General features: G+C 40.8%; 1 protein-coding gene across 1 annotated transcript in view; it reads left to right on the forward strand.

Annotated features, from left to right (window-relative positions):
- CPN1 (carboxypeptidase N subunit 1) overlaps positions 1-22,336 on the forward strand; it is a 549,032-nt gene that overhangs the window by 401,725 nt on the left and 124,971 nt on the right. The window contains exon 6 of the mRNA XM_044056935.1: positions 11,115-11,254. Within this exon, the coding sequence (XP_043912870.1) occupies positions 11,115-11,254 (140 nt within the window). The remainder of the gene's footprint in view (positions 1-11,114; positions 11,255-22,336) is intronic.

The raw sequence follows: 22,336 nt of genomic DNA on the forward strand, positions 1-22,336 counted from the left end.
GGGTGCAGATGCAAGCATGGCAGGAAATTGGGGTAGAACACTGCACAGGATATAAAAGCACATATAACAGCACAGACTGGAGTAAATGTGCACATATTAAAATGAAGACAGATGGGATGGTAAGAATTAGATAACTGCACAAAGCATAGAGTATGTGGCATGACACAGGAGGAAAGCGACACACCTGTCTGGGGTCAGAGTTTGGTATGAGCAGCAGTGTGCCATCTGCTGCCTCAGCCAGAAGGCCATTTTGGTGACCCCTTTGGAGACGTGATGGATCAGCGTAGTCAGTGGTATGGACCACACCCTCTCTGTTGACCTGTTGGTAAAAGCCTGCTGGGTTAATGAATCTATTATTCATTCCAGGAGGCTCTCCATCTGGGCCATACAACTTCCAATTGTCATCTCCACTGTAGCCTCTGCTATCTTGTCCACATCAGGCAGTCCCAACTTTATCACACTCCTATTTCTGATCAACACCCTCAGTAGGAGCAGGACGTGGTCGAGGAGCCTGAAGAGCAAATCTGTCATCTAGACCTGCAGTAAGGAGACACAATGGGAAGTCTGCTGTTAGGGTTGCTAACCATCCAAGATTTGCATGGACAGTCCAGGAATTGATGATGGAATTTGGTCCTGTATTTACATAATTAATGTTATCTTACATTTGTTCCTAACATGCCAACGGAATCATAATCCACAATCCTGTACTCCTAATCAGTCTTGTAATGTGGAACATATTGGCAAAATATGAAAAACTGACTGCTTACAAACAAACTTCAACTAGAAAGCTTGCTGAAGTTATACTAAGTTATTTTGATGAAGTAATAAGATTCAGTATCATTTATCATGGACAGTACTTAAAAAATCCTAAAACTGAATGCGTGACAGATCCTTTAAATGTGGAATGGTGAGGAACAAAGACTTTTAAGACTCAAATGAAGAATGCTTCTCACAATGGTGTTCGGGTTAACTAATGCTAAAAGCTTAACCTGAAGTCAAGAAATTTATTTCAAAGTACTGTGAACTAAACCACCTACATTCAGCATGCACATTTCCCATATTACCACAGAAGTAACACACTCATCTTGGAACAATTCTCAGTTACCCCACTCATGCATAGCCTCTGCCTGCATGCTATCAACAATAATGAGTCATTGCCAATGAAAATATAAGTTTAAAAAAGGTTGGGTTTATCACATTGGACTTAAAGGTTCCTGCATGTTGGTATTACTTCCCTACACCAGTAGCCGTAACTACAGTGCCTGGCACCAAGTCTGTTACTTAACTCAGGATGCTAGTATAGGTTAGCAAACACCAAGCAGGTCAACAACTGCTGCCAACTATAACTGCTTGCCACTTCAAGATAAATTATAATAATTATAACAATACTAATAATAATAATAAAAAATACCTCTGAGATTATCAAACTCAGAACTTTGGCTTACAAATGTTGTTCACCTGCAGCAGCTTCTTAGAGTTGCTGTTACCAGTGTTTTTATGGAAACTGTTCCTGTCATATGGCTGTAAGCTCTGCGCTGACTGGCTGCTGCAGAAGAGTATTCTAACAGACAGGAGATAACTTCTGAGAAAAGCAGCATTAAAACAAGTAAGTTGGGTTGTCATTTCTACAGTTTAACCATACAGGTTGGAAGTAATCTGCAATTTTAGTTACAACATTTGAAGTCAATGAGCCATTGCGTTATCTCAGAAAACTCCACAGTACACTAACATTCACACTTTAGTATATTGTAAAAAATACAGTAATCAAGGTTGTTTCAGCGAGCATTTGTCACATTCTCACATGCCATTAATCCACTATTCTCGCCAGCAAGTATCATCAGTGGTATATTTCCCAAATGTCCAGATTCATGCCTCGTATTTTTGGTCTGTAAAATGTTTGTCTACTGGTCACTAGACACTAGTACCTGTTAAATATGGCATAGTGTTGGGAATTTAGTGAAACACTTTAGTAATAGTAAAAAATCCAAATCATCGGATTTGGATAATTCTGATTCACATAAAATGGACACTCCTAAGAGAAAGAAGAAGAGACGTCTGTGTGTTTTCAGGCAAGAGTGGATCACCGAGGATCTTTCATGGTTATCAAAAAATGATGTTCACACTGTAAACTGCACATTCTGTCAACAGTCTTTTGCTGTCATATATGAGGAGAAGAAAGCCATTACTGCACATGCTGAGTCATCCAAGCGCAGGTATGCGATAATGATACAAAAGCAGCCTCATGCGATTTCTGTATTTTTTTGTTCGAAAAAAATATCCTGGAAGAAGACAGTGTTATTGCATCAGACCTAACCACTATGTATCATGGTGTTATGCATCACCACAGCTACAATAGTCAGGACTTTGTCAACAAGCTTCTGGCAGAACTATTACATGATTCAACCATAGCTTCTAGAATTGCATGTGGCCGTACAAAAGCAATAAGTTATGTTGAAAACGTACTTGGCCTGAAAGCGCATGAATTTTGTGTCAATGCTGTTAAATCTTTTCTTATTTTGAAATTGGATCAGATACTTCGGACAAAGGCAATAAGAAGTTATGTCCATTGACCATTCGCTACTTTTCGAGAACTGAAGGTGTGAAGAACAGCGCATGGATTTTTATCAAGATAATGATAAAACCAGTGCAGCAATTGCCAATAGAATTAAAGAACACTGGGCATTGAATTTCTATCATTTACTGGTGATTGATGTAACTTAACACAATTTGAGTTAATCATTTGTGTTGACTAGTCACAAACTGGTGTTAATGCTGTAACCTGTATAATGTCAAATTTAAGTAATATGTTTTGTTATACTCATGCACGATTGCCATTTTGTGTTACAATATTTGACTATGCTTATGTCAATAGCACTAGGTCAAACCGCCAAGGCTGTCAAAATTGTTTAATGTCCTATTTATTCAGTATTTTAATACCCTGTATTTTAATGAGCATAAACAACCTGTGTGGTTCAGTATGACAACCTGAGTGGCCATCATAACTAATTGACGATGATGGCCATCCAGCATTCAGGAATGGCAAATTCCAGAGTCACAACCCTTTCTGCTGTAGATTATTCTTTCCTGACAGTAGACTGAATGTCGTTTAAAAACATAGGTCAGCATTTGTGAGTTGAGCTAACCATGGCTAGCCGATAACCATACTGATATCTACATTGTTCTCTCTTCCTATAGTACATGGGCTATATGACTACTGATAGCATAAGCACAGTTATAATTTCTGCTGACTTCTGACTTTTGTGAATAGACTGTCAGAGATAATAGGTTATATTTAGTTCTCCCTCTCTAATTTCTTTAATGTGAGATCTTTCCTCCACTTTCCTGCTCATGTTAAGTTACACCTGATCATATATGACTATGAAACTATTCTGTAACTATATATAGTATATTTCTTACGATCTTCTGCCATTGCTTTAATTTAAACGTGCATGCAACACCATGGTAAATATTTGCTTCTTTTTGTCTAAACAGTCCATTGTACTGCTATTTATGATTTCTTTCTGGTATGAATTACGTGCAGCTTTGTTTTATATATCTTTCAAAGAAACATTATTGTCATTTAGGACCAGGCAAGTGCAGCCTAAGTGAAATTACAAGTGTCAGCTCACAAGAGAAATGCAGTGCAAATAACACAGATACAGCGGTATCAGAGAATAACATAAGGAAGAAAATAACGCGTATGACATGCAAGAGGTAGTTCACATTACATAAACACATTCAGTACCAATTCTGCAGTTATAAATAATAAATAAATGCCCACCACCAAACCCCTAGACCGTTAAGATAGAGAATAAATACAGACTAGTGAATAGCAGCTGTTTAGTTACCATATTACACTTGTTAACCTTAGAAGTGACTCAGTATAGCCATCATATGCATAACAGGAATACTGGCGACAATGTTCAGAGCAGCAGGATTGCATGAAAAAAAGAGACTTCAATGCATGTGTGCATGTGTGTGTGTGTGTGTGTATGTATATATATATATATATATATATATATATATATATATATATATATATACACACACAATATATAAGTATGTATATATATATATATATATATATATATATATATATATATATATATATATATATATATATATATATATATATATATATATATATATATATATTTATTTCCAGTTTGGTGACCGGGGAGGTCCACTGGGTTCAGGGATTCCGTTTTCAATGGAGGCCCGGGGAGTAAAGCTCCGCATTACATAGTTTAGTTACATATACAATCATAGTAAAGAAGACACAATTACAATTACATTTCATGTTAGAAAACAGGAATAAATTCTTTAGTTACATAGTACCTAAATATTTAGGATGGCAGTGGTAACTTAATTGAGAGGGAGAATAAAGACCTAGAAGGAAAAGTGATAAAAAAAGGTGGGACGGGTTATTTATAATACGTACAATTATGTTATTTACAATATGTACATTTATGTTAGGCTAGCTTGTACTCAGACTTAGTCAGGAGTTTAAGGGGTGGATTGATTATTATGCTAGATGGGGAGAGTGCAGTTGCATTTCCTGTTAGAAGAAAGGTAGGAATGTAGCTGAGTTTTAAAGTTTTTACAAGTCCTTAGAAAGGAAGGAAGAGAATTCCATGTTTTAGCTAAGTAAAAGGATAGAAGAAGATGACCAGCAGGACGACTGGGTTTGCGGACAGTGATTAGGGTTTGGTGAGTAGATCTTAGAGTTCTCTGAGTGGTGTAAGGTTGAAGGATGTTGGTTAGTGCTGGGCACTTAGTAGGCTGAAAAATTAGTCTGTGGGCTGTAGTAATTTGGAGATAGTCTAGATGGTTGGAGAGTTCAAGCCAATTTAACAAATGAAGGGCAGTACAATGATGGGAGGAGAATTTGGCTTTGGTTACAAATTTAGAAATCTTATAACAGACTTCCAATTTGGAGCAGGAGAGGCAGATAAGTTTGTTAGAAGACAAGCGCCATACATTAGTGAGGGGAGTAGATAGGTAGTGGCGAGAGTTTGTCTGGTGGAAGGAGAGAGAAAGTGGATGTTTCTGTATAGCATACTAAGTTTTATATGGGTTTTCTTAATGTTTTGCTGTATGTGAGTGTCGGATTTTAGGTGTTCATCAATAGTAACTGCAAGTAGTTTAGCGAAGGGAACAACCTCTATAATAGAGTTGTTTGGGTTAATAATTTGGAACACATTTTTTATCAAGAGGGGAAGCTTTTGACGGAGAGAATAATAGTATTTTGGATTTGTTGGCATTTAGCGAGAGGTGGTTTTGGAGCATCCAGTTTTCAGTGATGGAGAAAGCAGTTTGGGTCACTGTTTGAAGCTCTGAGAGCAGACTAAAGTTGAATTGTCACCATATTGTACCATTTTTGTGTTGGGTATGGTTTTGTGGAAATCATTAATAAAGATGTTGAATAGCATTGGACCGATTTATATATATATAAATTTACCTGGGTAGCTGGACTTGTCCAAAGACCCTTTTTCAGGCATGACCCAATCCATTATGATGCAAATAGTTGAAAAATGACAAAGAAAACAGGTGCTTAACAGAATATTAAAAATCATATCCCTGAGTATAAGCAATTAATTAGTGTTTCAGAAACAGATTTAATACATTCATTTCAGGAGTGAAGCTCAGTTTGGCACTGCAGTCCACTGGTGAAAGCTGGAAGGGGGTGTACACTGAAAGTAATCATAGCTTAGAAGAGCCTTGGTGTGGCCCTACCAGCATCTTTACTTTAAGTACATTGAAAAGATGAGAACAATTAGGCTCCACTGGGAGATGGATAAATTAGAAGGAGGCAACCCCACAGCTGGATTATAGACTGAAGAAGCTGCCATGCATATTACCACTTCATGATGGCTGGGGCAGACAGTCCCCATGTGTGAGTGGGAGATGAGGCAAGTGGTTGAGTGGGAGCAAGGAAGAGGGTTCTATAACTAGACTGGACCTGGGATGAAATAAATAAACTGACATAAAATATAAATGAGAAGTTATGTACCTACTATAACGTTCCATGTTAGTTGTCTTCTCTCGCCTTCTTTCTTGCTTGATGGGTTTGGAGCCGATCCTCGGCTCCGACTCGGCACTTTGCTAAGCTCGAGAGTCACTTTTACCAGCTCGAGGCAGCCCCATATCCCATGATGCAAGGCGGTAAGTACCCAGATCTCGTTTGTTATCTATAGGCAATAACACCTAGCATAAAAACTTCCCAGAAGGAAAGAAAGGCAGAAAGGCCTGAAGGATGGGTAACGCAGACCAGAACTGTCTGGTCTTAAGAAGAATTCTTCCATGTAGGGAGAAAAAGTTCTGTCCAGGCCAGGGGGCAGGAGGGTGGGTCGCAAGAAAGAAGGCGAGAGAAGACAACTAACATGGAACGTTATGGTAGGTACATAACTTCTCAATGTTAAGTTGTCAATCTCGCCGTCATTCTTGCTTGATGGGACCGCGTCCCTAGCTCCTCTATCCTGGGTGGCTCAATGGAACAGACTCTTGAGAACTGTAGAGCCAAAACTGGCTCTATCCCTGGAGGCCAAATCCAATTTGTAATGAGAAACAAAGGTATGAGGAGTGGCCCAAGTGGCTGCTGCACAAATAGTGTCTAATGGAAGTCTAGCCTGAAAGGCTGTGGAAGTGGCTAAGCTTCTGGTTGAATGCGCTTTAGGTTTCGAGCACAGCTGTTTTCCCCTGAGCTGGTAGATTTCAGAGATGACGGAAGAAAGCCATCTAGATAAGGTCACTTTGGAGACAGGAAGGCCTTTCTTGTTATCAGCATAAGAAAGAAAGAGCTGATCGGATTTCCTGAATTGTTTTGTTCTGTCCAAATAATATCCGAGTTGGCGGTGAACATCAAGATAATGTAATTTCTGTTCCGATCTGTTTGAGTAATTAGGGAAAAATACAGGGAGGTCAATAGATTGGTTCAAATTATTTTTCGAGGCCACCTTAGGCAAAAAGGTTGGATTAGTTCTCAAGGATACCCTGTCTTTGAGGAAGATCAAATAAGGGGGACAAACAGAGAGAGCATGAAGTTCAGACACTCTCCTTGCCGAGGTAATAGCAACAAGGAAGAGTGTTTTCCATGAAAGAAATTTCAGGGAACATGAAACAGCTGGCTCGAAGGGAGGAAGAATCAAGGATGTCAGCACTAGATTTAGGTCCCATTGAGGAGGAGGACTCCTGACTGGAGGTTTCAGGAGAAAGATTCCTTTTAGAAAGGCTCTACAAAGCCTGTGGGACATAATGTTGTGATCTGCAAACCCAACATGAAAGTTTGAGATAGCAGCCAACTGAACTTTGACCGTGGAAGATGAAGAGCCCGCGTGAAAGATTTCCGCTAAGAAATCCAAAACAGCTTGAACAGGGGCAGTAAAAGGATCTATATTTTTAGCTTTTGCCCAACAAGAGAAGCGTTTCCATTTGCTGGTATAAATCCTTCTAGTAGAGGATTTTAGGGAAGCCACTATGATATCCCTAACGGGATTAGAGATCATAGGAAGCCTGGCTAAGGAAGGAAGTGGAGCAACCATGCTGTGAGGTTGAGAGAAGGGATAGACCGGTGCAGCTGACCCGATTGGTGAATCAGAAGGTCTGGCACTGGGTGCAGATGTCACGGCTGCACCAAAAGGTGACGATGGAGGAACGGGAACCAAATTTGTTGAGGCCAATAGGGAGCAATGAGAATCATTTTGGCTCTCAAAACGGTGGCTTTCTGGAGTACTTGTGGAATCAGCGGAAAAGGAGGAAAGGCATAAAGAAGTCCCTGGGGCCAATCCTGGGTTAGAGCGTCTCTGGGGGGATGGCCTGGCAGTGGGAAGAGAGAAAAGAAGTCTGGGCATTTGCTGTTTTGGGGAGTAGCAAAAAGATCGCAACATGGGCGGCCCCATTCTAGAAAAATCTCCTCCACTATAGATTGTTTGAGAGACCACTCGTGAGGCATGAGAATAGCTCTGCTCAATCTGTCCGCTAGAATGTTGGTTTTCCCAGGGATATGCGTTGCTACCAGAAACCGATGAGAGGAGATCGCCCATTGCCAAAGTCTGAGAGCTTCTCGACACAAGGGTAGGACTTGGTTCCGCCCTGTTTGTTGATATACCATACTACAGACATGTTGTCTGTGTGAACTGCAATTGTTCCCAAGGGAAGAAAGTCGTTGAGGGCTTGCAACGTTAAAAGCACTGCTCTCATCTCTAGGACATTTATGTGCAGGTGGTATTGAGCGGTTGCCACGTCCCATGAACCATCCTGCCCTGATAATGACCCCCCCCCACCCGATCAGGGAGGCGTCCGTAGTGACCGTGGCTACTGGGGCCGGGGATACAAAGGGTCTGCCTTGGTGAATCTGGGGGGAAGTAATCCACCATGAAAGATGATTCTTGCAAATTTGTGTCACCAGGATTTGGTGACGCATTGGAAGTTGTTGGTAAGACCACTGAGTGAACAACATCCACTGAAGCAGACGCATGTAGAAGCGGGCCAGGGGAAGAAGGGTAATAGCCGCAGCCATGAGTCCCAACACCTTCAGAACCATTCTGGCTTGCACCTTTTTGCTGGCAAGGATGATCCTCACGTGACTTTGTATATCCGAGATTCTTTGGTCTGTGAGGGTTGCTGACATCCGAACAGTGTTTAAGTTTGCGCCTATGAAGGTAATAGACTGGCAGGGCAATAAGGAGGATTTTTCGTAGTTGATCGAAATTCCTAATCGAGTGCAGAGATTTAGTGTGTAATCCCTGGCTTGAAGAAGTTGATGCCTGGTGGTGGCTGAAAGGAGCCAGTCGTCAAGATACGGAAACACCTGGAATCCTTGACGTCTCAGGTGAGCCGTGACCACTGCCATACATTTGGTGAACACTCTGGGGGCTGTTGTGAGACCAAAGGGCAGGGCTCTGAATTGAAAATGACTGGACCCCAGCCGAAAGCGGAGAAATCTTCTGGAGCGTCTGTGAATTTTTATGTGATAGTACGTGTCCTGAAGATCTATTGAGCACATCCAGTTGTCCTTCTCTAGGAAGGGCAAAATTGATTGAAGTGTGACCATTCGAAATCTTGTCTTTCTCACAGACTTGTTGAGTCTGCTGAGATCCAATATTGGTCTCCAGTCTCCCGTCTTTTTGGGGACCAAAAAGAATCTTGAGTAGATTCCGGGCTCTGAATGGTCTGTTGTAACTGGCTGAATGGCTCTTTTTTGTAGAAGCTTTAATACTTCTGACTCTGCAACTTCCCTTAGACCGGGTGGTACATCTGGAAGGGAATTTTTGTGAGAGAAAGGACTTTCCTCGAAAGGAATTTTGTAACCCTCGGATATGATCGACTGTACCCATCTGTCTTGAGAAAGGGAATGCCAGGCTTCTGGGTACAGCGATAGTCTTCCCCCGACTGCCTCCAAGGATGGACAGTCGGGCAACATCTCAGGGATGCTGTAAGGGCTTGTCAGAAAGAGGCTCTCTGCTTCCCTGGTTTTGTGGACCCCCTCTGCCTCTAGAACGGCGTCTGTTATTATTACCCCCTCTGCCTCTAGGGGTAAACTGACCACGTGCGTCCGGCGTGACTCCCTGGGATTTACAGAACCACATTTTTCCGCCCTTCTGACCTTTAGGGTAAGGTCTAGAGGGGGTAGAAAAACGGACCCCTACGGCAGAAAGAGTCTTGCCGTCCTGCTCACACCTGGTCAATGTATCCTTCACTTGAGGACCAAACAATGCTGACCCATCAAAGGGAGAATTTGTGAAGGACGCCTTAAAGGGATCTGCAAAATTACAGAGCCGCATCCAGGATTGACGTCTAAGAGCCACTCCTGTACCCGCGGCTCTACTCGCTCCATCTGCTGCATATGATATCAGACGCATGGAGGAGTTAGCTATAGAATTAAGGATTCCTAGCTGAGAAGCAATTTTCTCTTGAGCCCCTGCAGCCGTAGGATCCTGCACTACTTCACCTAGCTCCTTAAGGATGTCCCTTTGGAGTCTGGTGAAGTGACATAAGTAGTTCAGCGAGCGCATGGCAAAGGTCGCTGAGGAGAACATCCGCTTGCCATACCTATCCATGGTCCTAGAATCCTTATTAGGAGGATGGACTGGTACGGAAGGATCTGCAAGTTCCTTCTTAGTGGCGGCCGCCACCACCATGGCATCAACAGGGACACCTTTCGTAAGGAATTGCTTTTCAGAAGGGGCTGTAATAAATTTAGACGGCCTCCTAGGAACTGGCTCTACAGAGTCAGGAGCAGCCCAAGCCTTTCGAGCAATAACCTCCATAAGGTGGTCGAAAGGCGGAGACACCCAGGAGGTGGAGGGTCGAGATCCAAACGCCTCTAGGTATACCGACTCATCCTCAGAGGGATTTGTGGAGGGCCAGTTTCCCCTCTGTTTTAGGAGTTCTAGGATGTCTGAAAAGGAGACATCCTCAGAGGGGGATCTTGGGGATCCCTCCGACTCATCTAAGTCGGTATCTGAAGTGATAGACTCAGGGGAGTGTAGATGTTTCCTCTTACAAGTCCTCTTGCGCGGAGGATCTCCTGACTGGTCAGGAGAATCCTCGGAAGAGGGGGTTAAGGGGTTAAAAGCAGTTTAATATAAAACACTTACCAGGAGCTGGTAAAAGGAGGACCTCATCAGCGAAGCGGCAAACGAGATCTGGGTAGTTACCGCCTTGCATCATGGGATATGGTGCTGCCTCGAGCTGGTAAAAGTGACTCTCGAGCTTAGCAAAGTGCCGAGTCGGAGCCGAGGATCGGCTCCGAACCCATCAAGCAAGAATGAAGGCGAGATTGACAACTTAACATCATCTTTTTCAGGTGCACATAAGGTAGCCAGCTGTCATTGGTTCTGAGCTAGAGTTATCTGTATATTTCCTCTGTGGCCTGGGTCACAGCTGAGAAGGCTCATTGGAGCTTGACCAGTTCCCAGTTAAGAAATAAATACAAATGGCAATAAATATTTACAATTATATCACTGAACTATATATTATATTCGTGAATAAATTAAGTTTGAAATGAATTCCCTGATTAATTTCCTTATCTTGTGGTAATAGAAACATATATTTCCCACAATGTACAGAAAATAATGTTCCTTGTTCTACATGTTATTTCTTATCACAAACAGGGATGCAGGATTTTAATTACCTTCATACAAACTGCTTTGAGATTACGTTGGAGCTGAGTTGCAACAAGTTTCCTCGAACGGAGCAATTGGAACACGAATGGCTAGCAAATCGTGAGGCCCTCATCTCGTACCTTGAGGAGGTACGAATTTAAAACATGTGTATCTATATGTACTTAGTAAGTAAAACAAAACGAAACAACTAATTAACTAAAAGGAGTTTAATGAATTTTTCATTTGCAGATATTGAAATAGAAAACACAAGGACTCATTCTGACTACTCGTATGTTAATGACAATGGGGCAGTGAAATTCCAGTGCATCATTGGTGCTAACAAAGATCCATTTTGACAGTAAAAAGTGAGAAAGCCAGCAGAAGATACAGTCCCAGTACAAAAGGTCCTTTAGATATTGTGCTGATTAATAAGGGCATCCCCTCATTTTTCATGACCTGAAAAGGAAGTAGGGTCTGCCTTCACAGAACATAATGAGCATGCTAATGCTGAAACATGTTATGACTATACACATTGCAGACAACAGGGGTATGGTTTCAGTGTACACGATGAAGTGGTTAACATTATGACACACTCACAAACTAACCATTAAGATTCGCTGTCTCTGTATATACAGGGCAAATCCACACTGCAGCCCCCTCCCTACCCACCCACACACACATACCCACAAACAGAATAATGGAATTCATTCCATCTGCAGGCACATGCATGTTCAAAATAAATACACACACACACACACACACACAAAACACATAATACTGGAATTCATTCATATTCATACACACACACACACACACACACACACACACACACACACTAGAATGCAGTTCACCCTCTCTGCAGGCGCATGCATTCTTAATATTCACAAAAACACACATGCAAACACACAGTCACACAGAAACATATAATCAGCAAATGGAATAGTGTCATCCACCTAAAAGACATGCGAAAACATGAGATGGCAGTCACCCCACCACCAATGTTGCCGCTACCGTCACTGGGAAGAACATATCAAGAAGAGATACATAATACAACACAAAAATTCAGTCAAGCTGTATGCAGTGACTCACTTCCTCTGCTTATGTGGAGCCTGGTTAATTTCATTTATAGTGAATGCAGCACAAGGACTCACAACAGCTACTCACAGGAATACACATTAGGTGCTCATATTCATGCTTACAGCACAGATTACTCATTACTCAGAGCTATAACTGAGAAGAAAATGTAACAATCCATTCTCAGTGATAAAAAGTGTGCAAGTTTCCAGTGTTGCTACATGTATTAAACACAGCAAAGGAATTTACAACCACAAACACAATGGATAGCATGCAGGGACCCATTGTCATTAAAATTACAGAGCAGAACACAGGAACCCACTCCTACTGCAGTCATTTAATAAACCATGAAGGCCCATTTCCTGTTAATGGTCATATATCCACCCATCTGTATATGTATCTGTCCATTCACCATCCATTGTATCATACAGATACCAAGATGCAATAAATATGTTTTGGGGTTCTCCAGGTTCCTCCAGCTGCTATAGTGACAGTCTGACCATGTGGTGATCAGTTGACATTTCAGAATATCTCTTGACATGAGAGCCCACTGTATGTGGCCAAAGGTCTGGAAACACAGCTACAGAATCGCTCATCATTCTTTGGCTCACAATGCCCTGATACTGACTGCGTTCAAGTGCTACATTATGTTTGAACATTATGGACAATCCATGGCTAGTACACGTGCAATAACAATTTACTACATGGCTCCAAGTCAGGCAATCAATGCCTGGCAATTCCACCCTTCTAGGTGTTGCCCCCATTTGTCATATGAGTGTTGAAATCATCCAGCACAATTATAGAATCCATACAAGCACCTATCCCACTGTCTCTAAAAAGCCTAATTCTCTAAATAGCACAGACAGGAATGTTTTCCATTCTGCAGCTTGCAGGTGCATTGCAGTGACCCCCTCGTCTACTTGCATAAACTCCATTCAGGGGCTTATGAGTATCCCCACATCCCCCAAGGCCTCTCCTGAAGGGAAACTCTAGAATAGAAAGGAGTCCACTCCCACTCAAAAGGTCTGGTTGCAAGAGCAGTGCTGTGCATAGAGATAAATAAACTATATTTAATTCATGTCCTTCAACCTCCCTCAAAAGCTCTAGTTCCTGCCTTAGCAGAGAGGTGAGAGAGCTTGCTGTGATCACACTGGTTAAACATGAAACAGGACTATTCACTTTGTCCCATGTTTAGTCAAACCTTTTCTCTTGATACCAGTGACAACTGTAACAATTGAGAGAATGAAGTTGTTTCTTATGCTAAAGGCTGCATGATTTTGGAGGAAAAATAATTACAGATGCACTGATATGGAAAGGTCAAGTCCATCATACGAGTGGTGCAGAAGGATTGCCCCCATCAAAATGCTTATTTCATCTGTTTCTTTTAAAGTTGATGATGCGTAGTGTCAGCTTAGTAAAATCTGTTTTATAGTGTGATGTTTTCTGCTGTTTGTCTCAGAGAGGTAGTGTTCCATGACCCAAGGACTAATTTTAATTTCCAGTGTCTAGTTCATTTTAATCTGTCTTGTTCTTTTCCGGCACTTAGACAGCAATACATCTGATTTTTATCTTTCACATTACAGAACATGAAACCACAGAAGGCTCCATGCTGTTTTGATTCTTGTCAGCTTTCAAAATATTGCTGCCGTTGAGTAGGTTTTACACACTGCTCATATCTTAGTATGTGCTATACTCTTTGTGAGTCATGAAACTCAGAGAATAAAGTTTTTTTTATTTTGTTTTGTTATACTTATCCCTATTCTCTGACTTTTTGGAAAACTGGCAATAGTATATACAGAGATATTAATATAGTGTCAGAACCCCTATGGGGCTGGATATGGGGGAAGGGGGTTATATCCCCTCAGCAAAATGTATTGTTTTTACTACTTTGCACTGTTTTGTATAGTGGCTTAGCTTTAAATATTATAGCTGCCACATTTTACATCTCAAAAATGGAAAACACATTGGGACAGTTTTCAAAAGAGTTCTTCTCAGTGTAAGTGAGTAACTCCAGCGTAAGGCTTATCTATAAAACAGGCTTACACTGAAGCATGCCATTTGCTCCAAGAACAAGTCTTTTGGATTCTGGTCCAATATTTTATAGTAAAAGTATTGTCTCTTTTTTTAAATGATGGTTTCTTGTTCTATAAGAGAGATATATGGAGTTGCACTTTCGGATTTTTTTTTTTTGGTCTGACCGCTTTTTTCACCAGTTTCCCAAGGATGGGCAACACAAAGATGTAGACAACATGATTGTTAAGAATTAACATGCATAACATATGGTATAGCCCTCCAACACAATAAGGATATACTTCAGGAAGCATGAGCATGCACAGATATATATTCTTTATTCTGTGACAACTCTGTATGGAGACTGACTCTAACAGATTTTTTTCAAAGGCAAAAACAACAATTGCAAAGATCTTGGAACTGCAAGTAAAACTTACATTGCAAAACAATAGAATCAACAACATATACTCCTGATGTACAATAACAAAGGTACATTTCAGAGTCAAATATCAGACGTCATTATTATAAAAGGATTCAAATTTCAAAGATGGAGCATATTCACAAAGAGTATGGTGAGTGCAGTCAGTTGTAGCAGAAAAATCCAACTTATTCAGTTTCATTGGTAGCTTTATCTTTAAGCACTTATTCCTACGTACGTTTACATAAGTACAAGGGAAGTACAGTAGCATAAACAACAAAGAAAATATAGATATTAATTATAGACCAGAGAGATCACTCCAAACTAGCATGCAGTTTATTTATTTATATCTGTTTACTGGGGTAGTGCACTGATCGACATTGACCAATTTCAGGCTCAGCTGCGTGAAACAGAAAAGGTTTCACTAACAAAAAATACAGAATTGTAAGCAATAATTTATTTTTTATTTTTTATTGTCCAGCTGGGTATTGAGTCCATTTTCAGTGGAGGCCCGAGGAGAAAAGCTCCAAAAATACTTTCATTTATAAACAGAATTACAGAGAGTAACATTTTAGTTAATGAGCATTTAAAGTGTCAAGTTCTGTCAAGAGCAAAAGTTAGGACATTAACATATTAACAGTCAATTTACTTGTGGACTAAAAAAAAATTAGTAGGCAGAAAAGGTGGAAGTGGTAGAAACAGATGGAAATGTTAGTCAGGGTTTATGCAGGGGCAGAGCCAGTGGGTTCTAAGGAAAGTTTTGAGCTGGGTTTTAAAGCAGTGAGGAGAGGAGATGGAAGAGAGATTGTCAGGAAGAGAGTTCCAGGATTTTCCAATAGTGTTAGAGAACAAGGAGTTACCTGCCAAGTTGTTGGCTTTACAACTTGCTATGAGGTGTTTGTTAGAGGAACGTAGGCTTTTGAGGTTGCAGTATGGAGTTATAAGGGAAGTGAGTATAGGGGTATTAGTGGGCTTGTACAGAATGTTTTGGGCTAAGGAGAGTTGATAGAACAAGATCAGATTTTGCAATTCTAGCCATCCTAATTCCTTTAAGTTATTGCAATGGTGAGTTCTGTAAGTAGAACCAGAGGCAAATCTGGCGATACTATTATAGGCAGTAGACAGTTTCTTGAGGTTAGATTTGGAGAGGTTAGTATAAATAGGTGAGGCATAAAGGAGGGTTGAAACCAGATGGGAGTGGGTAATGGACGTTCTGGCCAGTGGAGTAAGGAATGGTTTGATTCTATAAAGTGAGCCTTGTTTTCTGTTGACTTCTTTAATAGTGTTATTTATGTGAGAATCAAAAGATAGGTTGTTATCTATTTCAACTCCCAGGAGCCTAGTGGAGGGGTCTGGAGATATACTGGTGCCATTATTAGAGAGGACTGAGAAGTTGAGAGGAGGGGACTTGCGGGTGGGGGAGAAGAGTAACAATTTTTTTTTTTTTAGGGTTTAAGATTAGACATCGTTTAAGGAACCAAGTTTCTGCAGTTAGAAATGTCTGCTGGGTGATAGAGTGTAGTTCAGAGGATGATGAGGCAGAACAGATCAGAGTAGAATCATCAGCGTATTGTATACAGTTAGCTAAGGGAATACTAGTTTGCAGATCATTAATAAAAATAGAAAACAGAAGGGGGCCAAGAATAGAGCCTTGGGGAACTCCTAGGAAAATGGGGAGGTGGTTGGATAAGTTATTATGCCAGCGTACTGCCTGTTGTCTATTTTGAAGGTAGGAGTGGAACCAATTTATGGTACTAGAGTCTAAGGCTAATGTTTTCAGTAAATTTATTAGAATCTGGTGATTGACCATATCGTAGGCTTTGGATAGGTCAATGAAGAGAGCAGAGGTGAGGATATTATTGTTCCGATTTTTGTTGATGCAGTCAGTGAAGGAAAGGAGGGCAGAAGTGGTGCTATGGAAGGGTCTGAAACCATGCTGACAGTTGGATAGGAGGTTGTTATTTAACAGGTGTTTAAGAAGCTGTTTTTGCATACATTTTTCCATTATTTTGGCAAGGGGGGAGAGAAGGGATATGGGTCGGTAGTTAAAAAGCTCTATTGAGTCACCACCTTTATGTAGGGGAACAATATGTGAGGTTTTCCAGATTGAGGGAATGTAGCCTTTGGTAATGGTTCTGTTAATTAGAATTGAAATAGGATAGGCCAGTGGTTTGGCAGCAATTTATAGATATTGGGGGGATAGAAGGTCAGCAGATGGGGAGGATGGTTTAAGTTTGTGGAGAAGAGAGCAGATGAGGGATGTGGGTACAGGTTGAAGTTGTAATTGGGGAATAGAAGTGGGAGGGGAGGTGGGCTGAGAAGCTATATCAAAGGATAGTTGTTTAGATAGTGACTGGACAGTTTCAGTGAAGAATGTATTAAAGGCATCAGCTGTTTGTTTTGGGTTGTTATGGGACGAGTTTAAGGGGTGTGGGGTGTTGGAGTGGCCAGGTTTTATTAATCCCTGCCCAAAACATTTGTGGGTTTAGCTGGTTAGTTTGTTGTAGGTGGCAGTAGTAATTTCTTTTGTCTAGAAATACTGCTTTTTTTGTAATGTTTCTTATTTGTCTAAATTTAAGATGGTCACTGGGATCTTTGGTGTTATGGTATTTGGTCCAAAGTTTATTTTTCATAATTATTTTATGCCGTGTGTCTTTTGAGAGCCAAGGGGCTTGTTTTGAGCGAATTCTGACAGATCGTAAAGGGGCATGAGAGTCTAGTATAGATAGGAATTTTGAGGTGAAGTATGCAACAGCGTCATCTAGTGGCAGAAGTTTAAAAGGAGACTAATTTGTAGTTTGTAATTCAGCAAGGAAGGATTCAGGGTTGAAGTTTCTGTTTGTTCTGATTTGTTTATATTTAGTAAGGTGAGGAGTAGGGCTTTTACGTCTTATTAAATAGACGATGGCATGGTCACTTATGTTGTCAGGTAGTGTTCCTACTATGTAATTTTGGTCGTGACTGTTAATCAGAATCCAATCCAATATGCTTTCTTTATTGTTAGATTTGTTTGTTTTGGCTGGGGTGTTAATGGTTTGCGAGAAGCCATTGAGATTTAGGAGGGAGGGTGAGACTCCTGAGGAGCAGGTTTTCCAGTCTATACTGACATCACCTAGTAGTATGGTTTCTTGTGGGTAAGTAATAGAGAGCCAATTAAGAATTTCTTCTAGTGTGTTAATATTATTTCCAGGAGGAAGGTAGGTACAAATAATATTAATGGATTTGTGGGTATTAAGGTGTAGTTTAGTAATAAGGATTTCAGCGTTGCTAAAAGAGGGAGGTTTTTCATGGATAACAGTAATTTGCATGTCTGTTTTATACAGAATTGCTATACCACCGCCTCTTTTGGATTTACAGTCTAGTCTTAAAATGTTGTAGCCTGGGGGAGTAATTTCGCTGTCTTGGATTGTTGGTTTTAGCCAAGTTTCAGTTATGCAAAGTATGTCAAATGAGTGGATATCAAGCAGAGCATGGAGTTGGGCAATTTTATTATTAATACTGCAGATGTTTAGGTGAGCTATAGAGAGAGAGTTTGGGGGTTTGGATGGAAAGGTAGAGCAGGAGGGTGGAGAGAGTAGGGGATTAATAGTTGGAGTCTTGTTTGGGCCAGGGTTGGGATGAATGTCACCTGCTATGAGAGAGAGAAGTAGTCTAATTTTGGTGTCAGAGGGTTTGGAGTAGAAGTAAGATTTTTTTTATCTAGGTGGTTATTGTAGGTAATATGGAATTTTCTATGAAATCTTGGTAAAAGGTAGCTAGGAGAAGAGATGTAGTTTGAGAATGGCTGGAATGTAATTTGGGAAGGTTGGCTAGTGTATTGGGTGACAGAGTGTGTGTCTTTTAGGCTAAGTTGTTCATATGATTTTAGAAGGTAAGATAGTATAAGGAATGGAAGAAGTGAGGAAAGGAGTATATGTTTTACATTATTAGAGCTTAGTAGTGGAGGCATGGTGATAGGGATGTGTATGAAGGTAGTTGAAAGGATAGAAAAGAAAACTGTGGGAAGGTGTTTTAGTAGACTAGGATAGGTTATGGATGGATAGGAGGGTGAGGGACTGTGTGATAGGTGAGCTAAGAAGGGGGAGTGGCCAGAGATGTATAAGGGTAGGACCACTAGGGATGGGTGGGAATTGGGGGTAGGGAGGGGAGCAGATTAGAGCAGGTAAAGGATGAGAATCAAGAGACAGTCAGTAAGCTACAGAGTTTACAGAAGCTCTTAGACAGTTGCAGGTGAATGGGTAGTGATTCTACAAGAATCTGTTTACTGGGGAATAGAGGTGAGGGGAAAGGGAGATAGGGTGATTAGGGGTAGGTACAGGATCAGTTAGATATTGGACAGGGAGAGTAGGAAAAGAGACGTCAGAATTAAGCAGTAGTGAGGGGTTGGAGACTAGAGAGGAGAAGAGTAGAAAAGCGAGTAAAGGGCGCCACCTAGTGTGAAAAGTAAGAAATTAGAGTTGGCAGGGAAGGTACAAAGGTAAGAAATGGGTAACGTAGTGTTAGTAACAAAGGAGTGGATGGGGTCTATCTATAGGGGAGAGCAGGGCCTGGCTGCTGGATGCCTAGCTTGGGAGAGGGCCCTTTTGTACACAAACCAGAACAGGCTATAAAGCAGTTCATTACACTAAGGATTGTAAATACACATACTTCTTTGAGTCCTTTTGTAAGAGAGACTTGGATAGTTAGACAGGATTATCCCCAGAGAGCAGCTCAGATAGCTGGGTTTAATAGCAGGGGGTCCCTTTTGACCAGGCAGGTAGGTTCACGGTCATAAATGAATGAGGGAGGTTGACAGTTCCTTGAGTCCTTTTGTAAGAGGGACTTGGAGAGTTAGACAGGATTATCCACAGAGAGCAGCTCAGATAGCTGGGTTTAATAGCAGGGGGGCCCTTTTGACCAGGCAAGTAGGTTCACGGTCATAAATGAAGGAGGGAGGTTTATAGTTCCTTGAGTCCTTTTGTAAGAGGGACTTGGAGAGTTAGACAGGAATATCCCCAGAGAGCAGCTCAGATAGCTGGGTTTAATAGCAGGGGGTCCCTTTTGACCAGGCAGGTAGGTTCACGGTCATAAATGAAGGAGGGAGGTTGATAGTTCCTTGAGTCCTTTTATAAGAGGGACTTGGACAGTTAGACAGGATTATCCCCAGAGAGCAGCTCAGATAGCTGGGTTTAATAGCAGGGGGTCCCTTTTGACCAGGCAAATAGGTTCATGGTCATAAATGAAGGAGGGAGGTTGATAGATTGTGATCACCCGGTGGGCCAGAGACAACACAGCAGCCAGAGAGAGATGCAGGATATAATTACACAGAAAAAAAATGGATATATACATTCCAGTGAGCAAGCACAGTGCAATGTACAGTCAAGTAGAGTGTAATATGCAATATATATATATATATATATATACATATATATGAATACCATTCAGTTGATCACGTTTTCAGAAACTCAAAATTCATATTGGAGACATGATATGATCAAATTTCTGAAAACCTGAAGCTTTTGAATGGACATCATGGTACAGTGAGGATCGATAAATTTGCCGTTGGAGAGTTGGTATATATAATTAGCAGGGCTTGCCCTCCATGCAAACCCATAAAAAAGATAGATTTTTATATGTGTTTTTTTTTTTTTTTTTTTTGTTTGTTTTGTTTTTGTTTAATGTTCAGGTTTTCAGAAATTTAATCATATTGTCTCGCTGATATGAATTTCGAGTTTCTGAATACTTGATCACCTGACATATATATATATATATATATATATATATATTAGATTCTGAAGTGCGTCAGTCTTCAGTGAATCTTGAGAGGGGAGAACAGACTCAGAAAGGAGATTATAGGTTCATAGGTAGCTACTAGGCTATCTGCCCTAGGGCATTTATAAGCCTAGCCAGAGTGTATTTGGCTTCTGCCTCCCTATTAGATTAGCCTACTGTGCCTCTGTAAAGTAGGTCACAGAAGGTACCCTTTAAGATTAGTTTACTGTGCCTCTGTCTAGCAGGGACACAGAAGAGATCCCAGGGGTGAATTTGCGATTTCCCATCCACGCGTCCAGATTTCGCTTGAAGAGGGTCAGCGAGGGGCTATGTCTAACATGAATTGGGATTCTATTCCAGAGTGAGGGGAGCCTCTGGGAAATGAATCTGTCCCTCCAGCATGTCCTATTTATTTTTGTGCTGAGGTTTAGGTCCCTGGAGCGTGTAGCTCTAAGGGACTTGGAATTTTTGAGGTGGAGCATGTCCATTAATTCTGGGTTTGACATGCCTTTGTACATCAGGCATAGATTGCCTCTGAGTAGGCAGTAAGCAACTGAGTAGAGCTGGAGTTTCTTTAGTCAAGCTGTATAGGACATCTGTTTGTAGCCCATGATCCTCTTGGTGAGGTACTTTTGGGGTCTCTCCAGTTGCTGCAGGTGTCGGGTAAGGTACATCCCAAAAGGGACATTGTATTCAATTATGGGCCTGATGAGTGACGAGTAGAGGGGCACAATGACCTCTCTTGATCTAGATGCGAACTCTTTCGTGATAAGGTGGGCTATATAGAAGGTCTTTCTAACCACTTTGGCAACGTGATTATCAAAGGAGAGATTATTATCTACGTTGGTCCCCAAATCTCTAATTACTTCTTCCGTACTTAATGGATTACCACCTATGTGGTAATTTGTGGGCACCTTGTTTTTCCCAAAGGCGATGACTATGCACTTTTTAGCATTTAGCTTGAGGCCGTGGCTCTGGCACCAAGCATCTGTCTCTGTGTGACCCTTTTGGAGGATGCTTGTGTCAGCTGGAGATTCGATTATGGCCCCCAGTTTGCAGTCATCTGCAAACTTTGTCAGCCATAATCCCCCCGTGTTAGCCTGAACCTCAGAGAAGTATATACCAAACAAGAGAGGTCCCAGAACTGAGCCCTGTGGGGTGATTAGGTAGGTGATCTGTCCTGTGTTCAAGCCGGAGCATTTGGCTTGGATGAAGAAATGCTTTTTGAGTCATTCTGAATTTGGATTAATGTCATTGGAGTGAGCTTGCAAAAGATTAGGTGCCTGAGAGGAGAAAGTATGTACACTGCTATGCAGTTTAGTTCTAGCAGCAATGATTGGTCAAATAATTCTGCATTGTTACATAAAAACAATCACTCAGCACTGAAAGCATAAACTTAGGATCTAGCCATATGTTTTGTGTACTAACCACTCTGCTAATTAGTCACATATTATTTTTTTTTAACCAAAAGTCTTTTTATACAGAGTAAATATATGAACACAGCAAATATGATCGAGATTAGTCAGCTTTTGCACAAATATACATAAATGCACCGGTGCACAGATTTATATATATATATATATATATATATCTATAATTAATGTAAAACGTGTCAGTGGTTAGTAACAAATTCTGGTAAAAAGGTATTCAGAGCAAAAACGTACTAATACATTATTAGTGTTCAATGTTTTGCACAAATTCTGAACATTGGAACCTATTTTATTATACAAAAAGTAAACATCGCTTAGAAACATAGAGGTATATATCTAGTTACGTCTATACATATAATGTTCTCTATGCATATTTCCACTCAGTACACTTTTATGAAATCTAGACAGTAATTTGTAAGCACCTCCAGCATTCTCTCTTCATATTTACAGTCAGTAAACATTTTCTAAAGTCTAGATGATTTTTTTGTAAACATTTAAATACATTATTATATAAGTGGAAAATTGTGAATTAGAATAGTCCTGAAGGG

The sequence above is a fragment of the Protopterus annectens genome, chromosome 14.part0, assembly GCF_019279795.1.
Source record: "Protopterus annectens isolate FY-2018-M chromosome 14.part0, PAN1.0, whole genome shotgun sequence".
Taxonomy (NCBI): domain Eukaryota; kingdom Metazoa; phylum Chordata; order Ceratodontiformes; family Protopteridae; genus Protopterus; species Protopterus annectens.